Source organism: Pan troglodytes, chromosome 17, assembly GCF_028858775.2.
Source record: "Pan troglodytes isolate AG18354 chromosome 17, NHGRI_mPanTro3-v2.0_pri, whole genome shotgun sequence".
NCBI lineage: Eukaryota > Metazoa > Chordata > Mammalia > Primates > Hominidae > Pan > Pan troglodytes.
In genome coordinates this window covers 27768649-27781372 of record NC_072415.2, presented here as the reverse complement: position 1 = coordinate 27781372, position 12724 = coordinate 27768649, and the positions used below count along the sequence as shown (strand labels likewise).

General features: G+C 40.2%; 1 protein-coding gene across 3 annotated transcripts in view; it reads right to left on the bottom strand.

The window, feature by feature from the left end:
• The window catches only part of MYOM1 (myomesin 1), a 184316-nt gene that overhangs the window by 47762 nt on the left and 123830 nt on the right, over positions 1–12724 (bottom strand). For all 3 annotated transcript variants that reach the window (XM_024350980.3, XM_024350981.3, XM_063795530.1), the window contains 3 exons: positions 9066–9192; positions 5532–5716; positions 1470–1584 (listed from right to left, as the gene is read on the bottom strand). In XM_024350980.3, coding sequence (XP_024206748.3) covers positions 1470–1584; positions 5532–5716; positions 9066–9192 — 427 coding nt within the window. The remainder of the gene's footprint in view (positions 1–1469; positions 1585–5531; positions 5717–9065; positions 9193–12724) is intronic.

Below are 12724 nucleotides of genomic sequence, written 5' to 3'. Positions count from 1 at the left end.
CCCCCAATAATGCACATGGTACCCAGTAAGTAATTTTTCATCATCCACACCACCCTCAGCCCTCACCCTTCCGAGTCTTCAAAGTGATATACTTTATCATCTCTCATTTCCAGTGCTGTTTTTGTTTTTGTTTTGTTTTTTGAGACAGGGTCTCACTCTGTCGCCCATGCTAGAATGCAGCGGTGAAAACACAGCTCCCTGCAGTCTTGACCTCCTAGGCGCAGGTGATCCTCCCACCTCAGCCTCCCAAGTAGCTGGGACTACAGGCACTCACCACCACATCCAGCTGATTTAAAAATTTGGTAGAGGTGGGGTTCTGCCAGGTTGCCCAGGCTGCTCTCGAATTCCTAGGTTCCTCCTGCCTCAGCTGCCCAAAGTGTTGGGATTACAGACATGAGCCACAGTGCCTGGCCTCCGGTGCTTTCCTTTATGTAACTTTAATGAACTGAAATATATGATAATGTTGAAAAATAATACAGGTTAAATGATAAAAGAAATTATTATGTAATGATCTGAAACTCGTTGGACAATGAACACAGCAAACTTTGTTCTCATAAGAAACGGCAAGTCTGTCTTCTCTAGTAATCACGGCATCTTTGAAACTGGGAAATGAGGGCTGCCTCGAATCTATAAACCATTCAGTTGGGACCACTGTTAGTTTAGCCCAGGGGTCCGCAAACTATGGCCTGTGGGCTAAATCTGGCCCATTACCTCTTTTTGCAAGGGCTGCAAGCTAAGAATGGTTTTTATATTTTTAAATAGTTGAAAAAATTGAAAGAAGATTACTATTTCAAAACACAGGAAAATTATACAAGATTGAAATTTTATAATGCATATAACGCATCACATTATATAATACATATAATGTGCATGATAAAGTTTTATTAGAACACAGCCATGCTCATTAGTTTATGTATCCTCAATGGCTTCTTTTGTGTCATGGCAGAGTTAAGAAGTTGTGACAGAGGCCACAGGGCTGTTGAGTGATAAATATTATCTGGCCCCCCACAGAAAAAGTTTGCTGACCTCTGGTTTAAACATAATAGCTACTATTACATAAATCCTACTTTTGTTTAAGGATTGTGCCCACTAGCTGGGCTGTTCTAGCTTCCCCTATGATTGGGAAAATATTCTTATGAGACTTAATGGCCAGGGTGTAATAGGAATAACATTCCAGGAATGAATGCTTGGAACAGTTGGTCCGGGAAGCTTAACTTGATCAAGAACTTCCGTGTTTTTAGGTATGCATCAGAACAGCCCCTAGACCACTTCAAACCTGGCTCAACCCTCTCCCGAGGTGCCTGTGATGGGACCAATGACTGTCATGTTCTAAGATCATTACTTATCAATTATATTCAGATAGCACACATTGATTGTTTTGAAAATTAGAGGAAAGCACAGAAACGCCGAACCTTAGTTCAGTATCTTACACAGATAGGATTAGTTTTAATGAAAAGGTGAAAGCCCACCTGGACGGGTCTCTGCCACAACAGGGCCAGCAAGGTCAGACGGCTTCCCAACTCCCGCCTGGTTTATGGCTCGAACACGGAACACGTAGCTGACGCCCTCCTTGAGGCCTCGAACCTGGTAGAAGCAGGTGTAGAAGCAATGGGTGTTTGATGAAGCAGTGGCTGTTTTATGTCATTTAAACAGACGGGGCTCTTCCTCTGTAGTAATGATTTAGTGACCTAGCACCAGGGATACAAGACTTGTGGTCTAGATTTGATTCTGTCAAACACTAAGCAGGTGACTTTAGCTGTAGATGGTCTTCTCTCTAGACCATCTGTAGATAGAGAGGAGTTTCCAATATCCATTCTCACTTTGATGTTTCTCCTTTTTAGTTAATTTAGTGGCCACCAACATCAGAAACAGAGACTAGTGTACGTAGGTGTCACATGCGTTAGCCACTGTATTCTTTGGTCAAAAGGACAAAATACAAAGTGCTCATTATAGCATATATGTCGCTTTTCCCCCCAATCCTTTTGAGACATTCCATGAATAATTTCAGATGAAATTCTTGGCAAAAGAGGAGAATTAAAAGCATGAATCATGAACACTTTCCATTTGTTTAAAAGCATGTTAAACTACTAACACCAAAACAAACGATAATTGTTCCTGTAAATTTAATATAGCTATTTCTTACTAAATAGACATGACATTAACACAATTGTGAGTTTGAATAATTTGTGAATAATCAAAGTGTATTAAAATTCTAAATCCTCAAGTTTTTAATAATCAAGATGTGTGCTGAGAATCCACTACATATGTGCCACTAAGCTAGAATTACAAAGAGCTGTAAAAAAAAGCATTTATAATTTATTTTTGTATGACAGTCCCACTTCGTGTATATATACACACATACATATATACACACGTATATATATACACACATGTATATATACACACACGTATATATATATACACACATGTATATATATACACACACATGTATATATATACACACACACATCTATGTGTGTATATGTGTATGTATATATGTATATATATGTGTGTATGTGTATATATATATATACACATATGTATTTCTGAGACAGAGTTTCACTCTGTTGCTCAGGCGGAGTACAGTGGCACAATCTCAGCTCACTGTAGCCTGGACCTCCTGGGATCAAGCAATCCTCCTGCCTCAGCCTCTTGAATAGTTGGGACCACAGACATGTGCCAGCACACCAGGCTAACTAAAAACAATTTTTTTTATAGATACGGGATTTCACCATGTTGCCCATGCTGGTCTCAAATTCCTGGGCTCAAGCAATTGTCCCACCTCAGCCTCCCACAGTGTTGGGATTACGGGAGTGAGCCACCATGCCTGGTTTCCTACTTAATTTTTTGTAACTTTCTTTGGGTTTTGAACAATCTCATTACTATTATCAATACTGTTAATGTTTTATCAGCATTTTTATTTTAAAAACGTGACTTTTAAAAGCTATGTTATGTTTTAAGAAGGAATTTATTACACAGAGGGCATAATTTTTCCCCAAGATGTGATAGAGACCAATATCCAAAATGTGATTTAAATCAAACAATGTTAGAATAAAGTTATTCAGTTATGTGAAGTGTTTGTGACCATGTATTTAAATGAGGTACGTATTAAATTGTTAGGTTTTTAATCTAACTAATTGTATTTGTTTACAGCAGAATGTCACTATTTATGTAGTAATAGCCTTCACTGGCACTAACGGATTTTTGAAATGGATTTTATTCTGTAAATGAACTTTAACTTAGTTATAGGTTAAATGCATAGAGTCTGACATATTTAAATTCTATGTTTAGGAATAATGCCAGGAAACTGTGGATTTCCAGAAGGACACAGAAACATTTCCATGTAATAAAAATAGAGTAATCGCCAGGTACCTGACACATCTGCACCTGCCACCTAGGTGATGATGTATGGTTGTGAGTCAGATTTCTGCAACATGTACAGGAAGTCTGTTCACATTCCAGTGTCTGGTCCCTGGGGTGACAGGGGCACTCTCTGCTCTTCCATCACCACAGGGGCAATGACCACTGGCCTCAACGGTACCACAAATATGTAATCGAGATAATCGATGCAGATCTATTTTCCCTTTTTTTTTTTTTTCAAGACAGCGTCTCGCTCTGTTGCCCAGGCTGGAGTGCAGTGGTGCAATCACAGCTCACTGCAGCTTCCGCCTCCCTGGTTCAAGCAATCCTCCCATCTCAGCCTCCTGAGTAGCTGGGAATACAGGCACATGCCACCATGGTCAGCTAATTTTTTTTTTTTTTTTTAGAGACAGGGTTTTGCCATGTTTCCCATGGTCTTGAACTCCTGGGCTCAAGCGATTTGCCTGCCTTGGCCTCCCAAAGCCCTGGGATTATAGGCATGAGTCACCATGCCTGGCCTACTTTCTTCTTTGTGCTTCTTATGTTTGAATTTTTCATTTAAATTGTTAGTTTTATCATCAGAAAAATAAAAAAAAGATTATTTTCACTTTATAAAAACTGTTGATAAAATGTAAGAACTCTCCTTACGAAAGTTCACTTCCAGGTTTGTTAGGTATGTATACTTAACCTCAGTCTCTCTTTCTCTCTCTGTCTCTCTCTTAAAACTCCCGTTATTCTTTTTCTTTTTAAAAATGAGTGACATTAACCATTCTTTCACACATTTAAACTCTACTTTTTTTTTTCTTTTTGTTTGCTTCTTCACCTTTGTTTTGCTTCACCTGAGTCAGCTCAAACCTCAGGCCCTTGGCATCCTCTACAGTGGCAGACTGAAGACTTGGAAATCTTCATCCCAGCCATATACACCCACCACCATCATCTAGGATGTTCCTGACCTTTATTTTACACTGTACTTTGGGGGTTTCTCGGAATCCAGGGGCCTCTGGACTCATCTTGACAGCAAACAACATCATAGGCTTCAGTCCTTTCTTGAACTTTTCTCTTCCTCATGAAAAGATGACCTGTCTTATTTCTTCAGAGTTTTGCAAGAAGCTGGAGAGCTGATTGGCATGTGCTAAGTTGAGTTAATGGCAAGTTGGGTATAATGGTTTATGGGCTGTATCTCCTGGAGGATATATTTACATAGTTTAGAGTGGCTGGAAATACCCTAACCCTGGAGAGTGGCTGACAGATGGAAGGGACTTAGTTCATGAGGCAGGTCAGGGAGAGATCTTTTTGGCCAGGTATACTTTGAGTATCTTCCAAAGCCCACCTTATAGGCAATGACCTCTTCTGCCAAAAGATAGGACTGTGCAAACGCAGTGTGTAACTTCCTGAGTGACTGTGGTGAAGTCAGTCACATTTCATTCTAAGTAGTAAGTAATGCAATCATATTCCCTACAGTTTCTGAGGCCCCGCTGGGGCGTCAGGGTCTCCAGGTGCCACTGCTAACACTAGGGGAAAATATTCTTTCAAAATTTCCTTTTGCTACAAATGAGAGATTTGGTGGCTATGGCAGAACAGTCTTTGGCCGACAGAGTTAGGAAATGGTTCAATGAGCACACTCTAGAGGAACCTGAAAGGCAGTGACATGGATAAGGGGGTTGAGTGAACCCGTTCCACTAATCTCTGAAAGTTCATGTGAGAACCGGCCTGAGGGAGGAGGTAACGTGAGACAGGAGTGACTCGAGAGGATCAGTAGTCACAGGCTTCCTGGTGTGAACTTTATAAAAACAGCACCCTCAAATCAACCATCCCCCTAGAAAAAAGAGGAATGAAAAAATCACCTTTTGGGGATGGTAAGCAGTAAGGTTTTAAGACTATGAGTAACAAAAATGTGTAGTGGGTAAGTTGAGGCAAGGAGAGAAAGGAGAGAGGAAGGAGCTGCTGGGTGCATTTCAAAGCTATGCTCAGGAATTCAGGTTAAATATAACCAAACTCTTTCAAGCATCAGAAACTTCTCCCAGCCCCAACCTCTGCCAGTGGAATCTTACCAGGAGCCCAATATATGAAACAGATCAAAGCGGAGATATTCTGTTTTATCTTGCTAACTTTAAAGTTCGTATTAGTAGAGCAGTTAGTAGAGGAAGCTCTAGAACTGAGCATCCTCTTACCTTCAGGTATACGTTTTTAATAGCCGCCTCATTGAGCCCTCGCCACTGGTCTTCTTTGGCCTTGGCCTCCTTCAAGTCCACGAAGTAACCAGTGACCGGAGTCCGCCCGGAGTGGACTGGGGGCTTCCACTGGAGAACCAGTGAGTCTTTCCTGACTTCACTACACTTGAGACTGTGCGGTGGTCCTGAGAGAGAGAGAAGCCAATGAGTAGAAATCATAACATAGAAAACTCGTCTCCACACGTTTAGAACCACTTGTAAGTCTTCAAGCTAATCTAACGCTGATGTTCTTTTTTCAAAATCTAGCAATCCCATGAAAAATAAGTATTCTGTGGTCATTTCACAACGTTTTCATACTGCTCTACATTAGCCCACTGAGTCCCTTTAAGGGTGGCAGGTAGGTAAGGCCACTCTGAGGTGCCTCTCAAAGGGTGGACCCAAAACTTCCCTTCAGGCCATTCTCGGCCTGCATTAGTCTTAAAGACCTTTTATTGGAACAGTTTGATTTAGCTGCAGATTCATATTTTTGATTTTTATTTTTAGACACAGGGTTTTGCCCTGTTACCCAGGCTGGAGTGCAGTGGTGTGATGGAAGCTCACTGTAACCTCGAGCTCCTGGGCTCAAGGGATCCTCTCACCTTAGCCTTCTGAGCAGCTGGACCTACAAGTGTGCACCACCACACCCGGCTAATTTTTTTAAGTTTTTATAGAGATAGGGTCTCGCTGTGTTGACCAGGCTGGTCTTGAACTCTTGGGTTCAAGTGGTTCTTCTGCCTCAGCCTCCCAAAGTGTTGGGATTACAGGTGGGAGCCACCATATCTGGCACCCAGTTTCAGATAATTTTTGAGTGACAGCCTAAAATTTCCCCTTAATCTCAAATAGTATAAAGAAAGCAGCTCTATTTGATGGCAGATGAATATAGAGAGTAATAGCTCTTTCAAAGGAAAAAGCATCACTCCCAATTGGAGGAAAATCTTCCCCGTAAAGAGTATGCGCAGCCCACAAATGGGTAAAAACAAACGATAGGTTATGGTTTACAAAATCCTTTTACCAAATTAAATATAATCAATCCTATGGGCCCTGCATCTGCACTAAATACTGCCAGGTACCTTACATTCATTTATCTCCCTCTTCCTTAAGACAACTAACAGAAAGCTCAGAGAAGCCAAGACACTTCATAACCCTCTGCAGGGAGAAAGCCAAAATGTGGCCTGTATGAATGCTATTCACATTCTTGGCAAAGTCCAAACTACTAAGTGATTGCCTGTATCTTTGCATGACCACCATCTGCTACGCAGGTGAAAAAATTTATTTTTTCCTTTCCTTTTTTTTTTTTTTAAATAACAACTGACATCTAGCCAACCAATCAAAATCACCTGAAGTGACTCACAGTAGCCTGAAAGCCAAGTTGTAGAAGGACATACTCTGTTATGCCATGCTTTGGTGTTGTGTAATTGATAGTTCAATATTTGTTTGGCCCTTTACCTTGGCTTCATGGCTACAAATATGCGTCATGCTTGCCTTCCGATGTTTTGTATAAAGCTATATTTAAATATTAATACCAAATACCTCACACGAATGTGGCATGTTCTGTTTTGCAAAGGGCTTTTATAACCATGATCTTGTGTCATCCTGAGAACCCAGGGAGGCATCTAGATTGGGAGCAGTATCCCTGCCCTACAGATGAGGAACTATGCTCTGCTGTTTCCTAGGAGCTCTAGTCTAGGGAAAAGCAGACCTAGTGTCCTACCCTAATTATGCTACTTGTTACCTCTGTGACCCTCTGGGCATCATTTAACCTGAGTGTCAATTTTTTCATCTGTAAAACAGGATGACAAAACATTCTTATTGCTTTCTTCCATAAGGGATTTCTTGAAGTGAGACTTGCTTTACACTACTCAGTAAGTCAAGGATGGGACTGAGAAGCCAGGATGTCAGGAGGGTGGAGGGCTGCCCCCTTCATTTCTTCTCTAAGTTGACAGCGCTCACCTGCAACCTTTCTTTGTCAACTGCATCACTTTTTTTTTAAAGACAGACAGAGCCTCACTCTTATCCAGGCTGGAGCACAGTGGTGTGATCACAGCTCACTGCAGCCTTGACCTCGTGAGCTCAAGCAATCCTCCTGAGTAGCTGGGACTACAGGCATGCACCATCATGCCCAGCTAATTAAAAAACATTTTTTAAGAGATGAGGCCTCACCACGTTGCCCAGCCTGGTCTTGAACCCCTGGGCTCAGGCAATCCCCCTGCCTCAGCCTCCCAAAGCACTGGGATTACAGGAATGAGCCACCGCACCCAGCCAACGACATCACTTTTGATCAAAAAAAATTTCTACAGGCCTGCTAGGAATTTCTTAGTCTCTAGTCGATTGCATTTCACTTTACTCAGGAATTGCAAGAATTTGAAAATAGACCCACTTTTATGCAGGTGGCAGAAAGGACTTAAGAAATACCAACTGGCCTCAAGGAACTGCAAGGAAAGAGCAATGTGTTTGTCTCTCTCTATTTGCTGAAGTCAAGAGAGCACTTGAACTGCTCTTGAGTTTCTCTTGGAATCTTGTTATTCACACCTGACAGAGAAGTTCAGCAAAGGCAACGTGATGGTCTTCAAGGGCAAAGGGTTTCAAACAGAGGAAGCAAGTGGCACCAGGGACATAAAATCACCCACCGCATACCTTACTATTGCTAGTTTAAATCTTAACGGCTTAGTAAATTTGCATTCAATTTTTATTTTATTTTATTTTGTCTTTATAACTCTGTAGAGTTATAAGCAAGGTAAGTTTCCCCCACCCCCATCCTCGCCCCACTTCCCACTTTCTTCCCTGCCCACCCAACCACTCCCTATGATGACCTCTGAAGAACAGTATTTGCCAGGTTCCAGGAACTTTCTTTTGGCTCAGAGTTTGGAAAATGCATAGAGAGAAAGGGCTGGAAAAGTCAGTGCAGAGAGGCAAGCGGAGAGAGGTCAGCCTTAAACCCTAGACAGGTGTACGAAATCCATCCATGTGATATGATGAAGAGCTGGGAGGAGGGAGAAGGAGAGCCTAAGAAGCCACATAGCTTGGGTATGGAGGGAGAGATTTTGGGGGGCTAATAAATGAGAACCTTCCCAGCAGCATAACAATATATGAGAACAAAGAAGTGCAGGGAGAAGTGTTTGAGAAATTTTGCTGTGGGATATAAATTGGATAACCTTTAAGTGGCCTTTCAGAAGCAAAAGCAAAGGTTGGAATTCCTTTTAAACATTCATTTGCACTCAAGCCGGCTGCCTGTGCTAATCCTACTCCTCGCACAGGCTGAGCGATGAGGGCTCTAGGATTCACTGGGAACACAAGCATAAGGAATTTATACTCAGTTTTACATTGCTACCTATTATTTAATATTATCATTAAAATATTTTAGGTAAACACAAGGGGCCAAGAGAATTCTTTTCCCTTAAGTATTGACCATATAGTACTTTGAATTTCATTCCAGGTTGTAGGTTCTCTTGGAGGAAATTCCGAGGTGCGGTGTGGAGGCAGGTGTCTGTGGTTTACCTGGGACGGCGATGGTCCACTCTTCACATTTGAAGCATTCGCTTACTGCGGAGGGCGCGCCCAGCCCAGCCATGTTCATGGCTGCCACTTGGAACTGATACACCATGTTTTCCTTCAAGTTGCTAATCTGCAACATTGACAACATCACAGATACTGAATGTTCCAGGTTTTTTTTTTTTTCTACTTGTTGAACATTTTATTTATTTACCTTCCATGTCAGACACACCCTAGGGTGACCCTCAATGAGTCACACCCCTTTTGTAATCTCCTGGGTGTGGATGAAACCGTGACCTCCTTGTAGCCTACAATAGAATGTGGCAAAGGGATTGGGAGATCAAGTCCTGTGATTGTGTCACCCCATATGGCAAAGGAGAAAAGATATTACAGATTAGGGTCCCTAGTCAGCTGATTTGAGGTTAATTAAAAGGGAAATTATCCTGGATGGGCCTGATGTTATCAGGTAAGCACTCTTACAATGGGGTTCGGGCCCCTCCTAAAGAAAAACATGGTGCCAATGGCCTTGAGGAGGTAAATGTCACACTGAGAGCTGCCTACCCACTCACATTTGGAGAAAGGCAGCACCTAGGAGTGGAAGCCTCAGCCCTACATCTGCAAGGAACTGAATTCTGCCAACAACCTGAGTGGGCTTGGAAGAGGAACTCAACATGAATGTGGCCCAGCTGATAACCGGATTGCAGCCCTGTGAGATCCTGAACAGACGACCCTGCGACGCCGTGCGCAGACCCCTGACTCAAGGACACCGTGATACAACAAATGTGCATTGTTTTCAGCCACCGAGTCTGTGGTAATTTGTTATGTAGCAATAGAAAGCTAGGGCATGTACAGGTGAAATTTAAACGAGTTCTAAGCTAGGAATCAAAATGCTCAAGTTCTCATAATGTTTCTGCTCTTTACTGAGTGACCTAATATTTTCTGTATCACTCAGTAGGAATTGGGTTGTTGTGAGGGTAAATATACATGATAAAATAATAAATGTTAAAACATTTGCAAAATAGAAGTGATGGAATATATTAGTGTGAAAAACATTTGTAGGAAGCAGCAAACTATAAAATATGTAAAATGTGACCGACAAGAGATGGAAAATACAGTAAGAAAAAAATAACAGACATTTTCAAAAGAGTATCAGATGCAAAAGAAGAGAGAGATTGTAAACTGACAGAAAGTCAGAAGAAATTACACAGAACATGATGTGGAAAGACTCAAAAATGGGAAAGAGAGAAAAGTTGATTAATAGACATGGAAGATAGAATGAGAACATCAAACATATGTTTAATTAGTTTTGGGAGAAGTGCAGAGAGAGAGAAAATGAGGGAGAAACAATATTTTAGGAGATACAGAATTTTCTAGAAAGATCTTCTGAAAAATCCAACCCACAGATGAAAAATCCTCTTCCCCCTAAAATCCCGGGTAGATACATCTTTTTTAAAAACCCGCATCTAGACCTATAGTATTTTAAGTATAGCACACCAAAGATAAAGTGAACATATCAAAAGCTGTCCAAGAAAAAAGGCAAATTACCCTCAAACAAGCAAGCAGACCAAGAGTTGAATGTCAGCGGCAACAATGGGCCAGAAGATGGTGCAATTACATCTTCAAAGCACTTAATTAAAAGCAAATAAAATGGTAAATATATTGGTAAGTTGAATCTATAAGACAATAATCACATTGCTGTTTGGATTTTAAAAAGAATTAAAACACAGACACATACATACACAATAGCATACAAGTTGGGAAAAAGGTAAAGGGGTAAAGTTTTAAGGCCCTTCTGTTTCTGAGACAAGTAAAACAAATGAAATAACTTCAGACTTTAAGTTGCACAGTCACCAAAACCAAAGAAACTCGGAATCTATAACTTTTAAGGTAGAATAGAAGGAAAAATTGAATAATTTTTAAAAACAATTCAAAAATAATCAAAAAAGGACAGAAAATGAAACACAGAACAGGCCAGGTGTGGTGGCTGACGCCTGTAATCCCAGCACTTTGGGAGGCCGAGGCGGGCGGATCACTTGAGGTCAGGAGTTTGAGACCAGCCTGGCCAACATGGTGAAACCCTGTTTCTTCTAAAAATACAAAAATTAGCCAGGCGTGGTGGCACATGCCTGTAATTCCAGCTACTTGGGAAGCTGAGGCGCGGGAATTGTTTGAACCCAGGAGGCGGAGGTTGCAGTGAGTCAAGATCATGCCACTGTACTCCAGCCTCAGGGACAGAGTGAGACTTTGTCTCAAAAAAAAGAGAAAGAAACACAGAACAGAAAGGACAAATAGAAAGCACAAAATAAGGTATTAGTTGTTGTTGTTTTTTAAGTAATCAGTAATAGCAAACAAATGACAAAGACCGTCAGGGAGGAAAAACACAAAATTTAACTCCGTGCTATTTTTAAGAGACACCTGTAAAGCAGAAAGTTTCAGAAAGATAGAAAGTTAAAGGATGAAAAGTTACATACCATGCAAACATCACCCCACCCCAAAACCCTAGTGTATCTATAGTAATAACAGGCAATATAGACTTTAAGGTAAAATATATTCATAATGGTAAAGAGTCACTTTGTATCCATTTAAAAATATCACTTCAAAATTCATAAGGCAACATTTTAAATGAGTGAAATTTATGATGTGTGAATTATATCTTAATAAAGGGAGACTATCCTGCATTTTTTTCCTTCCTGTACTATCCTTGTCAGATATTAGTATTAAATTAATTCTAGTCTCAGAATAATCTCACTCATGAACATAGAAGCAAAAATCCTAAACGATAATTGGCAAACAAAATCCAGGTGATATAAACAGAGTATATATAGTATCCAAGTTGAATTTATTCCAGGAATGCAAGGTAGTTTTAACATTAGACAATTACTAGAATATACCAAATTAAAATAAAAGGGAAAAAAATCATATAATCTTCTCAATAGACCCAAAAAATGTTTTTGATAATTTTAATTAACTGTTGGCAAACGGGGAATAGAAGGAAACTTCCTTTAACCGATAATAGATGTCTACAAAACACCTGTAACACACAACACAGTATTTAATGGTGAAATGTTGTAAAATTTCCCTTTAAGATAACTATCAAGCCTAGAATGACCAACATCACCACTTTAAAAAAAAAAGAAGAAAATTTGAGACGGTGTCGTGCTGTGTTGCCCAGGCTGGTCTTGAACTCCTGGGTTGAAGCAATCCACCGCCTCAGGCTCCCAAAGTGCTGGGATTACAGGTGTGAGCCACCATGCCTCCAGCACCACCACTTTTATTCAATATAGTGCTAAAGTCACTATGCAGAAAGTAAGGTAAGAAAATGAAGTAAAAGTTATAAAATTTGGAAATGAAGAAGTAAATTGCCACTATTTGCAGATGATACGAATATACATAGACTCCAAAAGAACTTCAAGGTAACATTCAAATTATTTAAAAAATTTAACAAAAGACTACATATAATAATTATATGTGAAATCAATATATAAAAGTTATATTTCTCTTTACTAGCAATAAAAACTGATATAAAAATACACTGAAAATATATCATCTCTATTAATAAATAACAAATGATATACAAACCTCTGTAGAGAATCGTAAAACTTTAATAAGAGGCTTTAAAAAGACCAAAATGAATGAAGAAAAATAACATGTTCATGGATTAGAAG